At 39.9% G+C, this 26,120-nt stretch overlaps 3 protein-coding genes across 8 annotated transcripts in view; all 3 read right to left on the bottom strand.

The window, feature by feature from the left end:
• Positions 1 to 26,120, bottom strand: part of LOC114643553 (protein NLRC5-like) — a 5,922,889-nt gene that overhangs the window by 1,904 nt on the left and 5,894,865 nt on the right. The gene's annotated exons all lie outside the window — the stretch shown is intronic.
• LOC114643557 (NACHT, LRR and PYD domains-containing protein 3-like) overlaps positions 1 to 26,120 on the bottom strand; it is a 1,908,976-nt gene that overhangs the window by 119,812 nt on the left and 1,763,044 nt on the right. For all 5 annotated transcript variants that reach the window (XM_051925782.1, XM_051925780.1, XM_051925781.1 and 2 more), the window contains one exon: positions 682 to 855. In XM_051925782.1, the coding sequence (XP_051781742.1) occupies positions 682 to 855 (174 nt within the window). The remainder of the gene's footprint in view (positions 1 to 681; positions 856 to 26,120) is intronic.
• LOC114642226 (E3 ubiquitin-protein ligase TRIM16-like) overlaps positions 1 to 26,120 on the bottom strand; it is a 773,543-nt gene that overhangs the window by 54,089 nt on the left and 693,334 nt on the right. For both annotated transcript variants that reach the window (XM_051925870.1, XM_051925871.1), the window contains exons 5-6: positions 19,138 to 19,203; positions 11,095 to 11,466 (exon numbers count right to left, since the gene is read on the bottom strand). In XM_051925870.1, coding sequence (XP_051781830.1) covers positions 11,095 to 11,466; positions 19,138 to 19,203 — 438 coding nt within the window. The remainder of the gene's footprint in view (positions 1 to 11,094; positions 11,467 to 19,137; positions 19,204 to 26,120) is intronic.

Genomic DNA, 26,120 nt, shown 5'->3' with positions numbered 1-26,120 from the left:
ACGCCCCCTGATGTCACCCAGAATTCATCTAAGTCACATGACATGTGTGTCGGCCTGTCAGTCACTCAGTCCACTCACCGATTGGTCAACATCCTCTGAAGGTCTGCTGGTCGCGTCACATTTCATAAAGAAGGTGGTCTTGTCCAGTTGACGTGCTGTTGTCCCCTCTGTCCCCCTGCGGTCACTTCCTGTCTGTCTCTCTAGTGCTCCGTCTCTCTTCATTTTCTCTTCTTCTCCTCCTCACTCTCATGTCTTCTCTCATTTCGTCTCCGGCTCGTCTCTCATCCTCCATCTTGTTTCTTCCTCTTGTCCACTGATCCCCTCGTCTGCTGCTCTGTTCTTTCTTGTTTGTTCCAAATGACCCTCAACCCCCAGACTGTTATGTCCTCCTCTCCTCTTGTCCAGACTGTCTGCTGTCCTGATCCCCCCTGTGTCCTTGTCCCCTGTCTCTGGCTGAACACTCAGCTGCTGTCCATTTCTTCATTTTCTTGTCGATCTCACACTCCTCCTCCTCCTCATCTTCCTCTGTTTGTCTCTCCTTATCTTTGTTGTCCTTCCTGTCTGTCACCTCAGTCAGCCCCACTTGTCACTGTCACTCTGGTCACTCCATGTGCTGTCATGTGATCAGCCCGCCCATCAATAACACATTCACACCCCTCACCCCTCCCCCTCTTTACTCACCCCAGTTTCTCTAATTTACAGTTGTCACTCCTGAGCCCCTCACTCAGCTGACGAGCCCCTGAATCTCCCAGGTTGTTGTTGTTCAGCACCAGTTCAGTCAGCTGTGAGTTTGGAGACGAGAAGACCGAGGAGAGAGCTGAGCAGCAGGCCGAGGTGAAACCACAAGACCTCAACCTGTGGAGAAGAAGAGAGACGAGTGAGGACAGACAGACAGACAGAAGGACACACAGCACATGGGCTCAATGACTGCGCCGTCTTCACTGAAATGCACTTTGACCCTGAGACCACTGCTGTCCTTATAAGGTGTCACAAACTTGACTCTGACTCATAGAAAGGTTTGGGGCAGCCACCCGTATAATTGATTTCCTGGCTGCAAAGTTGCTCAAATGAATAAAGCACTGATGCGCACAAAACCGAGTCCAAAACAGAACTGAGGGAATAGGGAAAAGGTGGAGGCTTTTAAAGGGGGAGACAGGAAGTGAGATCAAAGGGGCCGGGCTCAGGAAGGTCTTCGGCCATAGGTTTGAGCCTGGACGTGACATCACAGAAGCCGGAGGCGGCAAGGTCTCCTTCCATAGACTCGGTCCCAGAAGTGACGTCAAGACAGCCAGGTGGGATCTCCAGTCAATGGTCTACAGGAAAGGGAGAAAAAGAGTCAGTGCATTCTGCCACATCCTGGTATGTCTTGGAATTGCCCTTACTCAAGCCCTTTAGCTGCCTCCTATGCACATGTGTGTGACAAAGGTAAGGCGCAATATACCTGACAGTATCTTCTGCCTTCTTGACACACTGACTGGTGACAAGTCACTCAAAGTGACATGTGGACACTGGACAGGAATGTGAAGGACATGAGGCTGACAGTGTCCTGCACTTGAGGGTCCAGAAAGACTTGTCAACGCTGATGACAGCGGATGGACCACCTTGGATTTGTGTCTGTAACTGAGGACTCAGCACATGGAGGGGCCTTGACTGATTTACAGGGCCCCATCCACAGATTCCAGTCAGACACGCCAGTCACTGCTGGACATCGGAGAGCGTGACACTTGAGTGTCTGTCATGGTGAGCTCTCCTGATGTCAGACCTCTTAGACGATGAGGACACTCTGTCTGTTTATTGTGACAAAGACTGGACTGACTGTGTGATCAGTGACATAATGGACAGGGTGGGGAGGTGTGACATGTGACACTTCTGACACTCACACGTCACATGCTGACTGGTGCCACTGACCAGCTGACCTCAGTCCACTAAAGGCCTCACTGCTGGTGACCTCAGTTTTCTTATTTCTCTACTAATTTGTAATAAAGCCAGTGGACGAGCTCTGTATGGACACTCAGCATCCCAAAGTCCAGTCCCTTGGGCACAGAGGTGGTCTGAGTGAACTGTGAAGTGACCCCCATTACTGTTGACCACTGCTGTCCACTCCCAGCTCTCCTCTGCCCTGAGCTGCCCATTCAGTTCAACTGATTTGAACAAATTAATGGAGGAGCAAAATGTCAGAGTGACCTGCTAGCATCGCCACCTGCTGGTAGGTGTTAGAAATGACACAACTGACATCTCAGTGACATCAAACCACACAGAGAATTAAAGAATAAAAAGACAAGAAGAACAGCAGCTGGGCCACTGAAAAATAAAAGAATCAGAAGATCACAAGAAGAACACGTCAGGGGCTCAGAAAAGGACGAGAATCATCAGGAATTCAGCAGTCTGGACCACCAGGATTAACTCACCTGTGAAGATCAGGAAACAAATCAAAAAAACAACAACACATCCCATAATAAACAGACAGAATATGAAAGAATGTGGAAAAAAAAAACAAAATCGTCTCTTCATAGCTGAGTCCTAACTCACAAGGAAATCCTTTTAGTTCTGAAGACACAAGTGAATCCCCCCATGGCAGCCCGTTTGAGGGTCCTGATTCTCGAGGTAGAATGTCCGACCACATAAACATCACAGTCTTATAGCCAAAGTAATTCTCTCATGGGCAAACAAAAAAAATAACACACGTTACTAAATAAATCCAAAGAGTGTGACTCTGTGACAATATCAATAACGTTTGTGATATTAACACTAGAATTACCAAAGCCTATGAAAAAACTCGTAAATCCGGCCCACCTTAAATCCCTTCTCACCTCTCCATCAGTTTCTTTTGTCTTGTAAATGTGCCGATCAAGAAAAGCAGCCTGCTATTCTATTCCCCCCACCACCGCAGTAAGGGCACAAAGTTCTTTCAGCTCAAGTCTGTTTACCTGCATGTTAGTTGTTTAGAATTTTATAGACTAGAGTAAATACTATATTGTCATTTGGAACAGATGCATTTCATGTGTGTTCCGTGTCTACAACAATCTATGTAATCACATCGTTAAAAACAGAAATGTTTGTCTTGTTTTAGTAATAATTGACAAAATGTAGGCATGAAGTGTATAATGTGTGAAGGCTGAAGTCCAAATGTCAAATAAACACTTTCACAAAAGGTACAAGTATAACAAAACAAGCGCACTTTTATTCAAGAATATAACTACAGAAAAAGAACCCGCATTAGGGTGCAACTTTGACATGTATTTAATGCAACCACTTTGGTGGTGTGCTGCCTTCGTTTGAAGTGGTGGCCAGCTATGTCTGTCCCTCTCATTCACACACATGTATTCTCTCTTGTTCCTACTGACCTTCATTCCTCTCCCCTTCAGAGCATATGTCCACCTCTCCAGTGTCTCCTCAACCTGCTCCCTACTATCGCTACAGATCACAATGTCATCAGCAAACATCACAGTCCATGAGGACTCCTGTCTAATCTCGTCTGTCAACCTGTCCATCACCACTGCAAATAAGAAAGGGCTCAGATCCGATCCCTGATGTAATCCCACCTCGGTCACTCCTACCACAGACCTCACCACAGCCACACTTCCCTCATACATATCTTGTACAACTCTTACATACTTCTCTGCCACTCCTGACTTCCTCATACAATACCAGATCTCCTCTCTAGGCACCCTGCCATATGCTTTCTGCAGGTCCACAAAGACGCAATGCAACTCCTTCTGGCCTTCTCTAAACTTCTCCATCAACATCCTCAGAGTAAGCATCACATCTGTGGTGCTCTTTCTTGGCATGAAACCATCCTGCTGCTCAGTAATCATCACCTCCCTTCTTAACTGAGCTTCTACTATTCTTTCCCATAACTTCATGCTGTGGTTCATCAATTTATTTCCCTGTATTTACTGCAGTCCTGCACATCAAGGGACTTTTCAAACGCAGTGGCTATTTGGCTTGTCTATATCATTGATGAAATGAGCTGCTCCATTTGCAATACTAACTTAAAATAATACTAACAATAAAAATTCAAACATTATTATATCTGTACTGTTGAATTAGTGAATTCCAAAATAATTTAGGATACTTACATTTAAACAAATCCTTGCAAGCTGTTTTAGTAATAAAATACTTTCATAGACTCGCTCTGTTAGGTTTGCAACATTTGCTCTTGTTAGATTTATGTTTACATCATTAGCTTGTTAAAAACTCCCTAAAGAGTAACATTTAATGGAAGAGTCCAATTATTTAAGTTAATCTTTCAGAATTCTTGTTAAAGAGCCTTTGCTGTGCTGTTTCCAAAGCATCTCCCATGAGTGACAGACTTTGTTATTGCATAGCCTGAGTTACAAAAGCTACTGTAGTCGATTAATCGTAACTGAGAGACCGCAGGACATTCACTAACACACCATTCTAATAGATGACATCATAAGTGCTTTTACTATTTACGTCACATTTTAGGGGTTATACAGTATGTGCTCATAAACATTAGTCTGCCCACAAAAAACAAACAAAAAACACAAATTTAGTGTTCCCAGATTGGTATTCAGCAAAGAAGCAATGCTGTTTTGTTGTACTGTACACATGCATATCGTATTAATTAGGAGATTTTTTCAAGCCCTGAAATCCTAAATCCATTTTATGTTAGTATTACATTTCATCAATGATATAGACAAACCAAATAGCCACATTGTTTGAAAAGTCCCTTGATTTTTAGTTTCTACAACTGCTGTCGTCACTGCCACTGTGCCCATATAAGCAGATGTGTGCAAAGTATAGTAGATTCACCCGCAACCCTGAACTGTATCCACCAGTTACAAAAGGGATGGATGCTTGGATAAACGTGCGTATGTGTGCTCATTACAATCAAAGAACAAACGCAAAGCTTCTGTCTCTTTATTGGACTGTGTAGGTCACGGTATTAAAAGCCATTAATCCACTCATCATTTCGTCTGCTGTGTCAAATGTGTGACACGACAAGCTAAACAGTTGTAACTCACATCAGAGGCTGAGCGCACCTGACTGCGCTCTCAAAGCTGCACAAATTAGTTTCTTAAGTAACTCGCAAAGGGATAAAACTGGCAATAACACAATCCTGTGTGTGTTGGCTTTTCTTCTTTCTTTAATAAGCATGTTTTCCCCAAACGCACGTTGAAATTCTCCAACACGCAGAATTACCAGATATGACTTCTGCTGTTTTTCTTTTTAACATTTGTTGACGCGGTGCTGTATCATCACCACTGTAAGCCTTTACCATATGTAGTTTTTAATCACACTTTTCTCACATATCATTGTGCCATCTGAAGTTATTTGTATATTTGTGATCATGCAAGAGTACTGTGCCAACCTTAACTATTGAAGTATAGGTTCTTGTGACGCCACTACTAGCAGCACACCTAAAATAAACCGAGGCACTTGACGCATTAGTATTAGCAGGGTGAACGAGAGCCAGAGGTAACTGTATTAGCAGCTGGCAAGTTCAGCACCTAGACAACGTGACATACCTTGGCATGAATCTCAGGAATGTGCGCCTCTAGATGCCTCTTCAGGTTTGTGGTGTCCTTTCCTTGCACTCGGCTTTATTTAACCAGTGTTGTAATTAAAGTTTCTCCATATGTCTGACCGCTTCTTTCACCGAAGAATCGTGTTGACAAGACATAGCGGAGTGGAGTGAAGTGAAGCAGGATTCCGGATGACATGATGATTGATAATAGTGTTACAATCCAATTCCAAGTATGCATACACATTTTTAAACTTGCACCACTGCATTCATGCTTGTTATTAGTTGGCGGACCGTGTCAAGTGTAATAGAGATAAGCAAAGAGCTTCACATCACTTATTGTCTGTTTGTGACATTTTGGTTTTATTTCCGTCAATAATGACTTTAAAAGCATTCGTCTTTGTGTTTGTCATTATAGGCACAATTTTATTTAGTTTTTGTTCTGTTTTTGTCACAGAAAGGATGTTGTTGATGAGTATTTCTTGTCTTTGTTTTTATCAACAAAATGAACTCTGGTGCCAGGTTTCCAGGTAACCTCTGATTAACAAAATTGTGCAAGCACATTGCCACATTAGCTCAAGCCCTGAATCTCAAAAATAACAAATTGGATCAGTTAGCAGATTTCTTGGGCCACAATGTCAGAGTGCACGGAGATTTTTATCGTGTGCCAGAAGCAACAATTCAGCTTGCGAGAATATCAAAGCTGCTGCTATCCATAGACAGGGGCTGAGTATCAAATCTGCAGGGTGGCTCTCCAGAAGAGACTGAAATTGAAGAGAAGGTAATGTGTATGGCAGTGGCACTGCAGGATATTTCAATGACATTATAATTTTGAATTATACCGTGTATTGTAGCAGTGTTTTGTCATTGCTCTGTATATAACACACACACAAGAATAACTTTTTTTGAGAAATTCAAATAATACTAAGGATACAATCTAATGGGCCAGACGAAAAGAATTAAATTACTTTAACAGATCTAACACAAGTGTATATATTGAAAATTAAGTCTGTGGATGTTGTCTGTTTAAAGTAAAACATTTGGAATATGTGGAGCTCTATGGATATTCTTTGGACTTCACTTTTTTGATTTGTTCTCAGAAAAGATCACTTTTGACAAGAATGAGTGTTTATATATTGTCACAATAAACAGACACCAGCGTCATGATAGGGTTTGGGGCAGCCATCCATGTGATATTCCCTGGCTGCAAACGGGTAAATTGTTATCACTGATGTGCTCAGAGCGGAGACCAAAACAGAACTGTTTATGTTAGTCAGATATGGCGGCTTTAAAGTCATCGAGGGAGGAAGTGGAAGGGTCCTCTTCCATAGGCTCAGACCCGGATGTGACGTCATCAAAAGGGATGGAACCAGAAGTATCTTCGGTCATGGGTTCTTCACTGGAAGTGACGTCATCTAAGGGTCCTGAACCAGAAGTAATGTCATCAAGGCCAGGTGGACAGTCTGCAGGAAAGTGAGAAGAAAGGTCAGTGCACTCCACCACCCCCTGGTCTGGGGTGGAATTACTCTCATTTAGACCCTTTAGCTGCCTTCTATACGCAGGTGTGTGACAATATATACAGTGTCTGAAATATGCTGTTTGATTGCAACAAAAGAAATAGACCTGAATGGTGATGAAGAGCACCAAAAATAATGATGAAGAGGAGCATGATGATGCTCACAAGATGGCTGGATGTGTCCCTAATGATAGTGGTAATGGGAATGTTGTTATAGGATGTGTAAACTGAAGACTTTAGCTTGGGGTGCACAGTATTTCTTTATATTCTTAATTTCCTTTAGAAATGCCTTTGTATTGACTTTATTTTTTCCATTTGACTACAGTTTTAATTTAAAGAAAGCTAACAGTATAACATTCTATAGCACTTATTTGGACAGGCTTTGAGTGCTTACATACTTTACAAATATGAAACTATAAGGAAACCTAACATTGTAACAGTCACATATTTAAGCACACCGTCTTCGATGCGTACTGTAGTGAGAGAACAAAATACTTTACTTTGACTACATGTAAGGGTGGCGTTAAAGAGAGTAAACTCTAGTGCAAAATTTAACAATAAGAAAAACTGGCCAATACTTGTATCCAGTCATTTTATTTATTGATTTATTTATCTACTTATTTATTTATTTTTACAAAGAGATTTTTAAGAATATCAACAGTAAAGACATCCTCCAGTGTACAGTATATGATTAGACTTTTGTTTAGACACAAGTACTTGAAAACTTCCTACAGCTTATTTTTTATGTTTTTAAACCACATTTGCTTTAATTTAGTTTTTGGAAAATTACTGGACACTTAACTCATGCACTTTAAATATAGTAATAATTGTCAATAATTGTCACCTTAGGAAAAAGAAAGCAGCCACACTTGGTAACGGAAGATAAAGACAGGCGATCCTGCATTATGCTCATAGCTAAAGATTCCAAAATTCACATCCTACTTGACAACTGTTGTTCAATATGACGTTATGTTCATGTAGAAGAACATAAAATTGTGCCTGTGAAGAAACTTTGCTTGAAGAGAGGCTGGTGAAGGCCATAGTCAAAGGATGAAGTATCTGCTGTCATGAAACTCTTTAAAGGCCAAGACTATTTTAAAAGGAAAACAATGGTTGAATGTCAATAGTGACGCTTGCATGAAGAGCCCATTGTGAATACTGGAACTGTACAAAACATAAGAGACTTTGTTAGAAATAAGCATGTGACATATAGAAGACAAGACGTTCAATCGCAGTGTATTTAACGGAGAGATTTGAGGTTGGTAAAAGTTGTTAATCAAGGTGGCACACAGAAGAGAACCACTTGAGCAGACACTTGGGCTCTGCACATGCCAGTGTAGCGGGCAGCAGGGAAGAAACCTGCACAAAGAATTGGATTCCCTAGAAATGTAAGAGGTAGGCACACCATTTCTGAAAAGAGCTTAATCCATCCATCCATCCATCCATCCATTTTCTAACCTGCTGTATCCTAACTACTGGGTCACGGGGTCTGCTGGAGCCAATCCCAGCCAACACAGGGCGCAAGGCAGGAAACAAATCGACATCAAAATTAACCATTATACAGTACAGTAGTGTATCAAGGACACATTTCTTGTAAAAATAAAAATGTTTTTTTTTAAAATGCATTTACATTTCAACTTTCATGCTTCACCAATGATAATCATCCATCCATCCATTTTCCAACCCGCTGAATCCAAACACAGGGTCACGGGGGTCTGCTGGAGCCAATCCCAGCCAACACGGGGCACAAGGCAGGGAACCAATCCTGGGCAGGGTGCCAACCCACCACAGAACACATACAAACACATCCACACACCAGGGCCAATTTAGAATCGCCAATCCACCTAACCTGCATGTCTTTGTCCTGTGGGAGTAAACCGGAGCGCCCGGAGGAAACCCACACAGACACGGGGAGAACATGCAAACTCCACACAGGGAGGACCCGGGAAGCGAACCCAGGTCCCCAGGTCTCACAACTGCAAGGCAGCAGCACTACCCACTGCGCCACCATGCCGCCCAATGATAATCATGCAAGCCTTAATTAATATTTCATAAAATCAGGTAAACTCTCACAGTCAGTTAGTTGAAAGTTTAACACTTTTTTTTGTGGAAATAGTGGAGCTGAAACAAAGCGGGAGAATGCTGAGCATGAAGGACAGGATAATGAAGGTTCACATTTTGATTTTTTGGATGATGTTTATGTCGTTCATTAACAATACAATGCTAAACATATTTTACATTTCAGTTCTGGAAAGGCACAGCACACTGAATGAAGCCATCTAAGTCACCATCTAGGATGCTGGGCCTGAGGAAACAACTTTAAAGATGTCACAAAGGTCTGTGTCACCACATGGACTACAGGACAGAGTTGGCCTCATTGTCTTATTTGATTACCCATATTGGTAAAACTGAGCTTTACTATTTGTAGGTACCTATATATATATATATATATATATATATTCCTTTCATACGTATAACAGTCTTTTCAGAGATGTTTATATTCACTGTAAGCAAATCAGACAAACATGTCAGGCAGATTTCATCGATGACCTGGAAGTGCCAAAGAACTTCACATTCTTTTGTTTACTGTCAACTAATGCCAAAGTCAGAAAAGCCATTGAGAATCTTTTAGGCAACGAATATCTTATTTGTAACAAGTCAGTACGGGTATAAGTTCCACAATGAACTACATTACGATCAGACGTATAAAACTAGCAGAGACAATATGTTCATATTTATGTGAATTTCCTCTTGGGGATTAATAAAGTATCTATCTATCTATCTATCTATCTATCTATCTATCTATCTATCTATCTATCTATCTATCTATCTATCTATCTATCTATCTAGAGAATTGTGAAAGACCAAACTGAGGTCCAACTGTTTGTTGCACTCTGTAAATGTTGCCTGACCACACAGCCCAATTGCTACCTTGACGTTCTGAAATTGTTAAACTGCTTTTTTGGATCACACCTCGAAGCAACAGAATCTTTTTTCTCTGTTTGAGGTCAGCATACGGCTGGTGTTCATGGCTGGTTATTAGATCACGTCTGTCTGATGAATTTATTTGTATTAATTTTTTTAAATCAGGGTAGGCAATAGTAGGCATTAGTCATGTCGAATTTGAGTCCCATGCAAAATCAAATAAATGAAAAAACAAAACAGATGATATAAGCCAAAAATCAGGATTGAGTCACTTTTAACGGCAGACTGATTGTAGCCATAGCATGAGTACAACACAGAGACTTAAACACAACTGGTAAGGATTTTTCAATTTATGTTTACAGTCACATTTTTTCTTTAGCATTGCTAGTTCAATTGCCCCTTTGTGCCCTCATAGACGGTACATATGCACATTGGGATGCCAATTTGACTAATGAGTAATATAATCTGACTTCACAGGGTGACCATAGGCATGTGCTGAATCAAAGAGGAGAAAATCAGACAGGTGGAGCAAAACTCAGTTCTTTATTTCTTTAAGTCATGTTACAACAGCACAGGCACATGAGCGGCATACCAACCCGGCTCACTATGTCTCTTCAGGTCTCTAATCTTGCCCTTTATTTCCCTGACACTTTTAAATCCTCACAGGATTCACCAGCATGATAGATTTAGAACCTACAGTGCCCATCTACTGCTGAGGGCCATCATGCAGGGTGAGAGCCTGTCAGCCAGGGCCTTCATTTATGTAAAATTAAGAGAATAATTATGTTGACACAGATGGCCACATTATAATAATAATAATACATTTTATTTATATAGCGCCTTTCCCATATTCAAGGCACATTGTTTGGGTCATTATTCAGCCACAGAAGTGATGTCCCCTCACACTTTATGTAAAATTTGTTTTAAACCAACAGTACAAACATAAAAGAGGACATAATCTTTGGAAACATAAAGTGACATGTGGAGGGTACTGGTCAGTAGTCAGATGGCATCAGATGGCAAATTGTTACACTGGAGTCAGGACCAACCCCAAACCCTGGATAGAGCCGCTCAGTGAAGCAGGTGTTAAACTTGTGCAGGAGGGTCATGGTTTGTGTGACGCTATAAAATGACAGAGAGCCATCAGGCCAGTCCAGATACACACCTACTCTGGGGCTGTAGGGAGCACTGATTACAGTCTCCTTGTTATTGTGACACACAGAGTACCTGGAATTACACCAGGCCAAACTCCAGGACTTGTCATTGTATCCAAGGTGACACCCACTACTCTCTCCTTTCCTGCCCAGTCCTTTATATGCGACTCCAATCTCCATGTCTTCTCCACTCCCCTCCACCTCCCAGTAACAGCGAGTCCCAGTCAGAGCCTCTCCACACAGCACCTGGGGCCACCAGTCAAATCTGTCAGGATGATCAGGATATTTGGCCTCTGTCTCCTCCCATGTCACCTTCTTGTTTCCTTCAGACAGATGGAGCTCTCTGTGTGGCGTGTTGATGTCCAGTGTGAGTGGACAGAAGTCTGAAAAGAGACAAAAGAAAACGAGTGAGGAAATTTGGGGGTGTGTTACAGGACTGGGGGCGGAGCTCAACACAGACGAGTAACGAGAACCAATCAGGAGCTGTGTTGATGAGACTCAAATATGCATCATGTGAGTATGTTAATGGTAAAGAGCTCATCTGCTTAGACAGAATCTGTGGGAGTTTGGAATGAAATTACAAAGAGTCGACTATGAAAACAGAAAGAAAGGCAAGGAAGTCAGACATTTGTAAGGAGTGTCAGTCATCTGGGATTGCAATAAATGTCTTAAGGTCAGAGTTGTAACGGACTGTTAACACTGACCACTGGCTTTATTCAAATGACACGATTTATTGTCAATGTCACACCTTTTTTATTTCAATACAATCTTTGACATCTGTGGCAGAGCGACGGGCGCTGAGCAGACTCCTGTCAATTCTGGAGAATGCACTGCATCCACTGAACAGGATCATCTCCAGACAGAGGAGCAGCTTCAGCGACAGGCTGCTGTCACCGCCCTGCTCCACTGACAGACTGAGGAGATCGTTCCTCCATCACACTATGTGACTCTTCAATTCCACCCGGGGGGGTAAACGTTAGCATTATTCAAAGTTATTGTCTGTTATACCTGCATTGTTATCACTCTTTAATTTAATATTGTTTTTTTATCAATATGCTGCTGCTGGAGTATGGGAATTTCCCCTTGGGATTAATGACATATCTATCTATCTATCTATCTATCTATCTATCTATCTATCTATCTATCTATCTATCTATCTATCTATCTATCTATCTATCTATCTATCTATCTATCTATCTATCTATCTATCTATCTATCTATCTATCTATCTATCTATCTATCTATCTATCTAGTGACAAACTAAAAATGTTTTTTTGCTTTCTCACCAAATTAATGTTTTATGACTTTGTCATCATTCTTTCAGTCCCAGTCTTTTGTTCTTTCATATCCAACGGTGTCCTAAAATTTACAGTTGCAAAGTGTGGACTGATGAAAGTTTACAACAGTGTGAAAAATAAGAATAAAAAGAACAACAGAACAAAGCATTTTTAATGAATTGTCTTAAAAATATACTTGACCGACTGCTTGTTGTTTTTATGTGCCACTGAGAAATCCTGGATGGCTTTGGTGCTAAAGATTAGTTTGATTTGTTTTCTGCATTTTCATTGCACATTTATGTAGTATGTGCCCTGCAGTATGTACAGTTTAAAATTTTGTGCCAACAGTACAGATATCTTCACCTGCCAAAAATGTATACTTAACTTAGTGTTGGTCATCAAAATAGCTGCATTGGAGGACCGTGTTAGGAATCCTGATAGCTGTTAGGCAAACTGAAAATTGGATTGACTTGGCTTTTTTAGACAACATGGCCATTTCTGAAATTGGCTTTAGTCTCTCCAAGCCCCACTGTAGTTAATAGGTGACAACAGTAATAATCCTTGTGTTTAGAGTAGCTGCTAATCTGACAAATCTGAATCCTGAACTGCGATGTAAACTCCCTACAGACATTAGCAGTACAGACTTTATGAACTTCTTTAATGAAAAAACTGACAAGATAACATCTCAGTCTTCAGCGTCACCTTGCAAACTAAATGCTAGATTAGTAAACCTTGTTTGCCTTGCACATACCACTTTAGTAATTTTAATTTATTAACAGAACAGCCAGTCATAACTTTAATTTCTTAAATGAATCCATCTCCTGGCCCTTTAGACCAGTCCCAGCAAAGTTTTAATGAAAACTTCAAAAGCTCTTTTCTGTCAACAATTCTTAGCCTTATCAGTAGGTTATTACTGAATGGCGTAATTCCACAGTATCAGACCGTAACTTAAATAGCCAGAGCAAGGCACACATACACTTAATAATTATAGACCCATTTCAAATTTACTGTTTCTATCTAAAATACTTGAAAAAGTAGACGTCATAAAGCATCAGTGTCACCTTACACATCACAAATTTTGAAAAATTCCAGTTTGGCAACGGCACCGGTCACAGTTCAGAAACGGCACTAACACATCTTGCAAACGACATTTCTGAAATCCTCTGATGAAGGAAATTCCACTCTAATTATGTAATTGGATTTAAGACGAGTGTTTGACACTGTTGACCATTTTGTTTTACCACACAGGCTGGAAACTGACATTGGGCTCATGGGCCAGTTGATTCCAGTAGGCACAGAAATATGCTGACAGTACGCCATCATTATACACAGAAGTTAAATATGGTGCCCTGTAGGGCTCAGTACTGGGACTTTTACTGTTTTCACATTCAACGCTTATGCTGGGAACTATCATTAGAGAATATAACATTAATATAATTTAATTTTGTATGCAGACGATAGCCAGTTATTCCTTACGTTTTGACCAAATGACTTTTCTTCAGTGCTGTTCTTAATTAATCGTGTTAGTGAGTGAATGTATGAGAGTTACTTCTCTCTGAATATAGAAAGAACAGAAACATTAGTTATTGGAGGGAATGATGAGACCATAACATCCTGTCACATTTTCATTCAGCTGGACTCACCATTAGTTTTACGAGCTGATTCAGCCCACAATCTAGGCGCTATCTTTAACACTACTTTATCATTTAAGGCACACATTACAAAACATGTTTTTAAAATGTATTTAAAATTAAGGTGTTAAGGAAAATGAAGGTGTTTTCTAAATGTATGCAGGGTACTGAGAAATTAATTCCTGCATTTATTTCTAGTAGGACTGATGACTGCAATGCGGTGTTCACTGGATGTTCAAACTGTTTTTTATTCATCTTTCAGTTAATTCAAAATGCTGCTTCAAGAATTATTACAAGAAAAAGAAAATACGAACACATAACTCCAGTTCTTAAGTTCTTACGCTGTCACCCTGCTAAGTTTAGGGAGATTTCAAAATTTTCCTTTTAACAAATAAAGCTTTATATTTCTGAGGTCCTACTAACTTTTCTGCACTTATCATCACTTACAATCTCGAGTGCACATTACAATCTCCAGATGCTGGTCTGCTTATAATTCCAGGGAATAACCGTGGGAGGCTGAGCTTTCAGTTCTTGTGAAATGGTTTGCCTGCCTCTAGAAAAGGTGTCACTTCAGTCTCAGCTTTCATATCAGACTGAAGAGTCGTGACTGTGTCAGTTTAGTATAACCTGAGTAGAGCTGCTGATTAGCTGTGCATACTGCATCTCTGACTTTAGTCATTAGTAATAAAACATATGTAATTTGATATTTATAAACCATTACAAATGCTCTCCTATTCTGTTTTTGTTCTCAGTATCTTCATGTGGCGCCTAGTCATCTCATATAAAGAATCATCGGATGAAAAGATTCTGTCATCAGATTGGAGATTCAGCCCAGAGTTTTCTATAGAATGACCAGGATGCAGTGGGCAGCTATTTGGCTGATGTCTCCTGGACTCTTCCTGTGTATCAATTGGTCTTTGACTTTCTCTTACAATTGTCTTTTCACCCCTAGTGGTTTCCCCCATTGATGCTGCTGACTGAGTTTTTGTTTTCCTCTCCTCTGATGTCAAATGACCGTAATTCAACAATTAATTAATAGACATCTATTGCCGGTTTCCATTTATGTTAATCAGTTTTTGCTGTGTTTGTCTGTGTATTTAAGTAAACATCTATTTTTTATATGTACTAATCCTTTATTTACTGTAGTAATTTGTAAAGTTTTGTATTTGAAGTTTATCTAAGAACTTGTTACAGTGCTCTACATCTGCACTTAGTGAAGAGTGCCACACAAAAATAAACTGAATGGAATTTAATTAAATTGGTTAGAGATGTGCACTTCATGAAAAAACCCAACATGGAGAAAACTGAAGCTGCTCAGGCAATAAAGGAGACGATTCACTCAGCAAAAGTGTCGAAAAAAACGAAAAGGTTGGTTCAACAGTAACAATAAAAAGGACCTATTCAGAATCATTTCAAAGTGTCATGGCACATGTGCCTTGTGGTTAGATTAGGTTTAGGTTTAGGTTTCTTTATTTAGTCATGTCTACACAGGAAAACATGAAATTTGCCTTCTCAGTTGCATCTAATAACAGGTAACAGACAATGAAATAAAACAGACAAATAGAAATAAGAAAGGTTAAGGTAAGGTAGTTAGATAAAACATATTTATACCAAAAAAAAATAAAAAGGTAACAGGATATATATATATCAAAACCTTAAACATTATCTCCGATATTTCTTATTGAAAAGTCGTATGGCAGTAGGAAGAAAGGAGTTTCTGGAGCGATTTGTGTGGGTTTTCAAAGCAACTATCCTTCATGATTTACTGAAGTTTAGTTCTACATGTAATGGATGTCTGTCATCAGTTGAGATGATTTCCAGATTCTTTAGCATTGCCCTCTGACACACACACACTAGTCAAATCATCTACATCAGCCCCAATAACTTTAGCTGTATACTTCATAATCTGCTGGAGCTTTTTTGAGTTTTGGTTTGTCAGATTATCAAACCAGGCAATGAAACTGAAAGGGATCATGGACTGGATCATACTACGATAGAAGGACAACATGAGGTCCTTGTCTACTTTAAATAGTTTGAGTTTATTGAGGAGAAATAAGCGCTGGTTGCATTTAGAAAATAATTTTTTTGTATTTGTATTCCAGTTAAGATTGTTATCTAGGTAAGTTCCTAAGTATTTATATTCATTCACTATTTCTACCTCCTCTCCCAGAACTACGATAGGTGAACATACAGATTTCTGTCTCTTAAAATCAAATATCATTTCTTTGGTCTTTTTTACATTCAGAATGAGAGAGTTTTTATTGCACCAGTTTACCATCCAGTCCACTTGATTTAGATAGTGGCTTTCATCCTCCCCAGATATGCATCCTATGATCATGGTGTCATCCGCATACTTAATAATGGAGCAGTGGTCATTGTTCTGTCTCAGGTCACTTGTGTACAGAGTAAACAGTAATGGTGATAAGACACACACCCCAGCGGACTTCCTGTGTTTGAATGAATGGCTATTGAAAAAGTGTCCTGAACTTTAACTGTCTGTGAACGATTTAAAAGAAAGTTCTGAATCCATAGTGTGATAAATGGGTTTACTTTCATACTGTTTAATTTCCCAATCAGTATATGAGGCTGTATAGTATTGAACGCTGAAGAAAAATCCAAAAATAGTGCTCTGACATATGAACAGGCTGATCAAGAAAGGTATAGATTTGATGTAAGATAACAAGCAGAGCATCTTCCACACTTCTGTTTGCACAATAAGCAAATTGATTGTTGTCTTGAAAAGACTTGGTCTCTGTCATTAAAATGTTTTTCACCAAATGTTCAAAGCATTTCATTGGAATAGATGTAAGTGCCACTGGTCTGTAGTCATTTAAACAGCTTGGCCTAGAAACCTTAGATACAGGGGTAATGACTGATTGTTTCCACAGATTAGGTACAATACCACAGGTCAGAGACCAGTTAAAAAGCAAATGAAAAACTGGGGAGAGCTGCTTAGAGCGAGACTTTAAGAGCTGCTGCTTTAAAATCATTTACCTGTTTTTGAATCCTGTGCCCAGCTTTTGTCTGTGTGAAGCTGGGATGTTCTCCTCCTGTCTACTGTAAGTGTTTTTTGGTTTTCCTCCCAGTTCTCACACATGTGTGTATTGGCTAACTGAGGATTTTAAATATGCTCTGTGTGAATGTCCTCCATTGGACTGGCATGCTGTCCAGGTGTTTTTGGCCCCAGCTGTACACATAATGCTACCAGAAAGGCTCTACGTTACACCAGACACCTACACAGTACGTATTACTGAAGAGATTACTGCACTCATAATGGATCTTTTATCTTTACTAATGCTTATTATTTACTTTTTACTTTTTTGCAAGATGCTCATTTTCCTAGATTATTTTCATATTTGTGCATAGTCAGCGCCAAGAAAATGTGTAAATGTCCGAAATTCTGAGAGGGTGACTCTGTGAGGGAAACTTGACTTTCAGTGCCAAAAAACAATGAAATAGCAATGAATGCTCCATCTTATAATATGGTACCATAAAATGAGTCCGATTCTTTATTCAGTCCGCTGATATTTTATTATGATATTAAAAGTAATATGGAGGCTATCCTGCTGTCTGCTCACAAGGTCTCAAACACATGTATTTTGCATAAAAAAATTGTTAATTAAACCTCTTCCAGAAAATTCTCCCATGTAAGATGGAGACTGAACTTTGGAACTGAACACTCAATACACAGCCCGTCCTTCTTGTTGGACAGTAAGCCACAACTGTAGTACTTCTATTTTTAAATCAGCACTTTGTGAAACTAAATTAGTAAATTGACCTTCTGCTTGTTGGCAGACCTTGAATACGCACAAATAGGAGGCAGACTTCTTCACCTGATGATGTTATCATTCACTGTTGTTTAACTTTTAATCTCTCATTGCAGTTCTTTCTCACTTAGACCACAATCTGTAATGCTGATATGATGTAAAGTGCAGTTGCGGCCAATGAATCAGCTGTCACTGGACAGGACTGACCAATGAATGAGTGAGGGAGGCGGGTTTTAGAACTCAAAAGCTCAGTGCTGTTTGAACTCGGTTCATTCTTTCTCATGCACCAGATGAACTTCCAGTAGTTGTTTATTTAATAATATTTTGTCCAAAAATGTACGTGTTTGGGATGTTTTGAGCATACGATTGGATATCTGACATTTGGATTATACAACATAAATATTTGAGATTACCGGGTGCTCCAGTTTCCTCCCATGGTCTAAAGACGTGCAGGTTAGATAAACTGGCAATCCTAAATCGACCCTAGCATGTGGTTGGGTTGTCTGTCTGTCTGTGTGTATGTTCGCCCTGTGATGGACTGGTGTCCGACCACGGTTTGTTCCTGCCTTGTGCCCTATGCTAGCTGGGATAAGCTCTAGAAGACCCCCACAATCCTTTTCAGGACTAAATGGGTTAGAAAATGACTGACTGGATCCCCAGTGACGCCCATTGATCTGTTTATAACTGACAGTGGAGTATCCTTTAAACAGTCTGAACCAGTTTTTGTCACAGTCATATGGGGGTTTGTGCCTACTGGTTCTCTTTCATTGCCATTTTGGCCTCCACAGGAAAGTTTTAGAAGTAAATCAGACTCACCAGACTTCACAGAACTTTACTAAATTCAAAAATTTTCCACATCTGGATTAGTATTGCATGTATTTTTCCCTTATTTCCTCAGTTCCCCCACCTCCATATCTTAAGGTCTCACAGGTCAGGTCAGAAATTACCTTCTGAATAAGAAAAAATAAGAAAAAGGAGTCAGTGAAATAGAAAAGGAGGAGACTTAACAGGGCAAAGAAGTGAAAAGAAAAAAGGGCACAAAAATGGATGTCTAATGTGAGTGGGACTTTGTATTTGTATGGCAGGTAGTCCTGGTGTGGTTGACAGTTTTTTTTAGTTTATATTCCCTGTTAGTGTGATCACGTGATGCTTAAAATGATTCAGGTCCATTGAACTCCCTTGGGTGGTCCCATGATCGGAACCACTCTTTCCCAGGATGCCCCAGTCACAGGACCAGCAGCAGTTTCAGCTAATCAGTCACACAATATACACAGAGCGTTGTCTGCTGGTTACACTTTCACATCAGAATTATGGTGGGGTTCATACAAAGAGGAACAACTTCTGATGTGATTACAAATTCAGTCAAAGCAGAAACTCACATTGTAAGAACTCCTCTCTGCTCTGAGGGTCAGGAGGCAACAGGACAAATCTTGAAACTTCATTACCTAAATAAACAAGAAAAGACAAGAATGGAAACTGGCATTTGGCAGTAGACAGCAAATGTGGTAAACTTCAAATATAATGCAAAGTGATAAAATAAAAGGAATAAGTAAAATGTCACATCAGTAGAGAACATCATGCACTTTACGTTCTAATTTTTAATTGTTATAGGTCGACATAGCTCTGAAATAGATCACTACAATGGAAAAAGAGAATGAGTAGAGAGGACCATCATGAAAGGCTATTATTAGAGTTAATGCAATCTAAGTAAATCCAAGTGCCATTTGAAAGAGTGGGATTGGGTTTGTGATAAAGATTTATCCATCCATCCATTGTCCAACCCATTGAATCCGAGCACAGGGCCACAGGGGTCTGCTGGAGCCAATCCCAGCCAACACAGAGCACAAGGCAGGAACCAATCCTGGGCAGGGTGCCAACCCACCGCAGGACACACACAAACACACGCACTAGGGACAATTTAGAATCGCCAATCCACCTAACCTGCATGTCTTTGGACTGTGGGAGGAAACCCACGCAGACACGGGGAGAACATGCAAACTCCATGCAGGGAGGACCCGGGAAGGGAACCCAGGTCTCCCAACTGCGAGGCAGCAGCACTACCCACTGCGCCACCGTGCTGCCCGATAAAGATTTATTTTCTTAGAAAACCTAAGAAAGAAATAATAAAGCTGAAATGAGTCAATGATTTTTAACAACATTTGGATCTGAATTTCTTTTTTTATTAATAAAGGTTTAATGTTGGCTGCTTTGAAGGGTTCATGGAAAATGGCATTAAAATGTATCTGTTATTGCCAAAATATGGCTGTGCAAGAACTGCAAGTGAGTTTTTAAAGTTCAAATTTGGTCAAAAAAACAAAAACAAACAAGAGTAAATGTAAAATGTCATGCAAAGGGTGACATGATGTGATGCTGGATCTTGTAAACTGACTGCTTACTCTTCTATCATCTGTTTTTTTAATTGGAATTCATAAACTCATTGCTACTATCTGCATGTACAATTGCCTCGGACAGATTTCTTATTTTTATTCTTATTTAGGTCAGCTATTGTTCCAATAAAATTCTGCTAATGCTTATATTTTCATCTTAATTTGTAATAGTAGTCAGTGCTTGGTTTTCTTATACCAGCTGATGCTTTTAGTCCATGCACACCAGTGATCTTGTCATTTTATTGATCTCTATTTAACAACTTTATGTTTAAAACAACTCTAACTTTCTTATTAAGAAAACAAAACATATCAAGTATAATATCAAACACTTCATATAGCTATGCAGAATAACTGTTGTGTCCCACAAAAGAAAAGATAAACAATATGAAGGAAAACAAAGCAAAACCAACAAACAAAGAACCACAACAGCCACAACACAACATCCACGACTGTCTTTCTGTCCACCCATCACAGAGTTGCCTGACAGAAAAAGCCCAGCATGGATCTTCACGTCGGTTAAAGCAACAGTAAAGGTCAAGCGCAGAATCGACTTGCAGAATTCTTGCTTTTTGAAGGACTATTTCATTCAACATGGAAAAAAAAATAATTTTATCATTTATCTGCCAAAAACATTTTGTTTTGTGTTTTTATGGCTTTGCCTCCATTTTATGACAGTCGTTGTTTGGCCATAGCCATACGGTTTATGGGTTGCTATGCCCATAGATATACACACTTGGATGCCACATTGACGGCTCTTCCTATTCATGATCTTACATTTGTGTGTTCACCATATTTGAGCAGACAAGATCCATTTGTACACTTGAACACATGTAGGGAGACATGCTGAACTCGTACTGTATGAGAAAATTGGTTGTAATATTCTCAGTTTCACAAAAAAAAATATAGATAATAATGTGACACATCTTGAGCATACAGAACAGGGAAATCTAATGCATAATACCAACAATAACAATTAAATAATAATAATAATAATAATACAAAAGCTAGAGGCAGGGTTACAAAATAATAAATGATTAAAACAAACATTGCTTGGTATAATATTCTGATTCCTCCATATGGAAAATAATGTTATTAATATTCTGATTCCTCCACAACCTTGTACAGTGCAGTACAATGAAAATTCTCTGTTTTGTTTATGTCCAGTGCTGTTCTGATGTAAGTGACCTTTATTTATTTGTTTCTCAATCCCATGACCTGCACTTGCTTTTTATTATTATTATCATTATTATTGATGTTTTCTTTGATATTTGAGGTGATTTCACTCTCTGTACCATGCAGTAGTTTATTCTGTACATCTGATCATTCATTCAGTACGGTAACCCTAAAATCTCATACACTAAATGCTGTCCTTTCTCCAGTTGCAACTGTTTTTTCTTCTGCTTCCACTGCTCTTTGTAATCAGATCCTTACGTTTTTTCTGGATAAGGTCACGAACATTAGATCCCAGATCTCCATTTCTTCTTCTGGCTCTGTTGACTTAGCCGTTCCTGTACACAGCTCTTTCACCAGCTTTGAACCCATTTCGCTCTTCCATCTGGAAAAAATCGTCGCCTCAATGAAGCCTTCGGGCTCTCCGGACGACGTGGTGCCGCCCAGACTCCTGAAAGATGTGTTTCCTGCGATTCGATACGACGTCCTAAAGATTATAACTAGTAGTCTATCTTCGGCTATAGTTCCTCGTGCTTTCAAACACGCAGTTGTACATCCAATTCTGAAAAAACCTGATTTAGACCCTGCCGTTCTTTCCAATCTTCATCCAATTTCCAAACTACCTTTCTTGTCAAAAATACTAGAAAAAGTAGTTTATGAGCAATTAACTCATCACTTACAGGACCATCAGGTAATGGTCCTTTTTCAGTCAGGCTTTAGGCCTCAACATAGCACAGAAACCGTGCATTTACGTGTCCTAAATGACGTCCTTTTGGCATTGGACTCAGGACTTCATGTGATTATGGTTCTTCTTGATCTATCTGCTGCGTTTGACACAATCGATCATGGCATCATGATCTCCCGACTCGAATCCTGGGCTGGTGTATCTGGCTCAGCCCTCGACTGGTTCAGGTCATATTTCTGCAACAGAACCCTCAGAGTCCTGTTCATCTTAATCAGTCCTACTCCCATGTGGGGTCCCCCAGGGTTCCATTTTAGGGCCACTACTTTTTTCAATCTACATTCTGCCTTTAGGTGCAATTTTTAGAAAACATGCAATTTCATATCATCTATATGCTGACGACTGCCAAATTTATTTTTCCCTTAAGCCAACTGACTCCACCAAACCTCTCCTCGACTGTCTATCTGACATTAAGGATTGGCTGGCTGTAAATTTCCTCCACCTGAATGATTCAAAAACCGAGGTCATTGTTTTTAGTCCCCACTACAAACAGATTCCATCTTTTGGCCTCGACTCTCTTCCCACTCCAGTAACTTCGTCTGTCTTTAATCTCGGAGTCAAAATGGATTCGTTCCTGAAAATGGATGCTCAAGTCAACAGCACAGTAAAATCCTGTTTTTTCCAGCTCAGGCGTATCGCCAAACTCAAGCCTATTCTGTCTAACCATCTCCTGGAATCAGTAATCCATGCATTTATTACGTCATGGCTTGATTACTCAAATTCCTGCCTTTATGGCATCAGCAAAGCCACTCTTTCTAGACTACAACTGGTTCAAAATGCGGCAGCACGGCTTCTAACAGGGAGTGGCAGAGGCCAACATATTACTCCAATTTTAAAAATCTTACATTGGCTGCCGGTTAGATTCAGAATTGATTTTAAGATACTCCTCCTAACTTATAAGGCATTAAATGGTCTAGCCCCTGCCTATTTGAGTGTTTTGCTCCATCGATACAATCCCCCTCGTGTTCTTAGATCCGCAGATCAGCTGCTTCTAACCGTTCCCAAGGCACGTTTCAAAGCTCGTGGTGAAAGGGCTTTCTCCGTCGGTGCACCCAGGCTCTGGAACTCCTTACCTTTAGTGGTTAGGCAAGCCACTTCAGGTGCCACATTCAAAGTACGCTTAAAAACGCACTTCTTCACATTGGCTTTTAATTCTTAACTTGTTTCATTTTCTACTTGTTTTTCGCTATTTTCTCTATTTTATTGGGTCCTCTGACCTGTTTTTAGTTTCTTAGTTCAAATTCTCTCCTAATGTTTGCTTTTAATATTTTGTTTTTAGTCCTGTTTGTTTTAACTGTACAGCGCTTTGGTCGGTTGTAATGCTGTGTTTTTAAGCGCTTAACAAATAAATATGGTATGGTATGGTATGGTATGGTACATCTCAAACTCCAAGAAACAGTGTCAGGTCACTAGGACACATCTTGTATGTGCTTTATATCCAATAAATAACTCGCAAATATGTAGTGTGTACCAAAATATTAACATATTCGTTCTCCACCTCTCAACTTCTGTTCCTATTTTAAAACATCCCCATATACATTAACAAATCTTTCTTTAAGAAATTACATTGAACCATAACCTCATTCATTTGGAGTTCAAAACATCCACGTATCCAAAGGGTGACCCTAAGACCTAAGGCAGAAGGTGGCATGGCTCTGCCTAACTTTCAGTTTTATTACTGGGCAGCAAATATACAAACTATAAAAACCTGGACATGGACACGAATAGATGAACACACACAGGCTTGATCCACAATAGAAATACAATCCTGCTGCACTTCTTTATATTCCTTGCTTTGTACCCCAATAAATGCAAATTATTTTCCAATATACTAACAACCCAATTGTCCTTCATTCACTCAGAATATGGAACCAATGTAGGAAGCACTTCAAGACAGACAATATTTTGTCTGTGGCACCACAACATGATAACCACCTTTTCCATCCTCTCAAACTTACATAGTTTTTAATGTTTGGAAAACAAATGGAATCAAATCATTTAGAGATTTGTAATTAAATAATGTCTTTGCATCCTATGAACAATTACACTCCAAGTTTAATCTCCCATCAACACATTTCTTTCACTACTAGGGGGCTCCGCCCCCTGCTCGCTTCGCTCGCCAACCCCTGGCGTTGGGGCATGACAAAGAGTGAGATGTATGAATTAGATATAGAATAGTGTGCAGGTTTGGATGATGCCTATATAAATAAAAAATAGAGTGTTTGGCATAGAGTAATGTTTTATTGGAATATTTCTTTGTATACAACATTAGTAGTAAAGATGGTGTCTTGTCTTTGAATGAGTCTTCCTTGGCATGGATCATTTTTAACTTTAACTTTAACGTGAGATGAACGTCGAACACATGAGAAGGCAACATAAAGTTGTCCATGTCCAAAAACGGGTTCAGAGAGGTAGATGCCAACCTTGTCCATGGTTTGTCCTTGTGATTTGTTGATGGTCATGGCAAATGCAGGTTTAATGGGGAACTGTTGCCGTTTCAATGTAAAAGGTAATTCTAGGTCAGAACTCGTAAGGTCAATTCTAGGAATGAGAACAGTATTGTTAGCATGTGATCCTGTAAGAACTGTTGCTTGAATAACATTGTGTGTCATGGTGTTGACGACTAACCGTGTGCCATTGGATAAACCCTGTTTAGTGTTAAGGTTTCTTAATAGCATGATTATTGTTCCGTTTTTAAGGATAAGGTTGTGTTGTGGTCATCCGTCCGGGTTAATAGTGTTCAAATATTCTAAGGGGAAATTTATATGTTCATTGTCGTCATCAGAGTCAACTTTGTCAGAGCTTAGACAGAGCCGTGTCTCTCCAGGAAGTAATGAAATGACCTGGTTATTAATATGATTAACATTAATATTTTTTGGACATAATATAGTGCGTTGTGTTAACCACATATGCGAAAGCAGTATGGGCCTTTGCCTTTTGGTGGCCTGATATGTACTACGGTAGATGCAAAAGCAAATCAACTGTTGTAGGATCTAATGCAGTTCATAAAGTTTTTACTTTCAGGCACATCGCTAGTTAGAAGCTTCTGTAGATATTCAGGATATGAATGTAAAGGAGGCAGTCTAATCTGACCCTTTTGACAACAACGTGTAAATTCATTATTTGTATTGCCAGTTGTTTCTTCTGGGAGGTTAAGTGAATGACAATGATTGCAAATGACATTCATTAATCCCAATGAATTTTCCTCAATAGTGGACTCATTATTGAAGGAGTTGTAAGCCAACTGGCGTAAGCGTTTAGCAGACGTCTGGCGTTGATGTCTGCGACGGGCATGTTTCGCTTGTGGTGTTTGAGTGCCGCGTTGTTGCATGTATCGTGCCTTGTCCGTTTTTGTATGTCGGTCAGTTGAGCTTTCTGCTTTTGGAGTCTTGCTTGCTTGTTTTCTGGCCGGTCATATGCCCGTTGTATTCGTCTGCGTTCATTTATTCTGTCTCTTCGCTCCCTTTTTTGTATGTCTGAGACGCGAGCTCTTTCTTTTGAAATCGTGCTTGTTTCGATGCAGCACTTTGAGACGCGCGCTGTATGCGTCTACGTTCATTGTGTCTGTCCATTTTGGCACGTCTCTGTAACGGGGTTACTTGAGCTTTGCGTTTTTTGATCCGAGGCATTTTTTCTCACGGAGTTTCCGAAGCGCGTTGTATGCGCCGCCGTGTATTTTTTTGTTTCATTCGTGTTCGTGTGTTTGGTCCCGTTATCCGATCCGAATCGTTTTGTACCCGTGACCGTGTATTCATGACTTGTTTGTTCCTCAGCGTGCGTAATATGGATAAGTAATAAGGAGGATCGCACTCACTGTTAATATGGAGCCTTTTCTCCAGTTGAACGGTTAATAGTGCTTTATTTTAAGGAGATCCACCTATGCTGCCTAGTGTGAAGGTGTTGAGATGACGTATGTTTAATATGGACGTTTCCTTTAGATATGTGGCTTTGGGTGTCACTTCTTATTGATGGGGGGGGGGGGGGTGGGTGGGTGAGGATTGTTGTTGCGCGAGCGTCTTCTTTCGTTTTGTGTTCCAGGGGCTTGTTGAATCCCCCTCTTTGT

The sequence above is a fragment of the Erpetoichthys calabaricus genome, chromosome 4 (genome assembly GCF_900747795.2).
Source record: "Erpetoichthys calabaricus chromosome 4, fErpCal1.3, whole genome shotgun sequence".
Taxonomy (NCBI): domain Eukaryota; kingdom Metazoa; phylum Chordata; class Cladistia; order Polypteriformes; family Polypteridae; genus Erpetoichthys; species Erpetoichthys calabaricus.
Note: the sequence above shows the minus strand (reverse complement) of the source record. Positions and strands in the feature narration are given on the sequence as shown.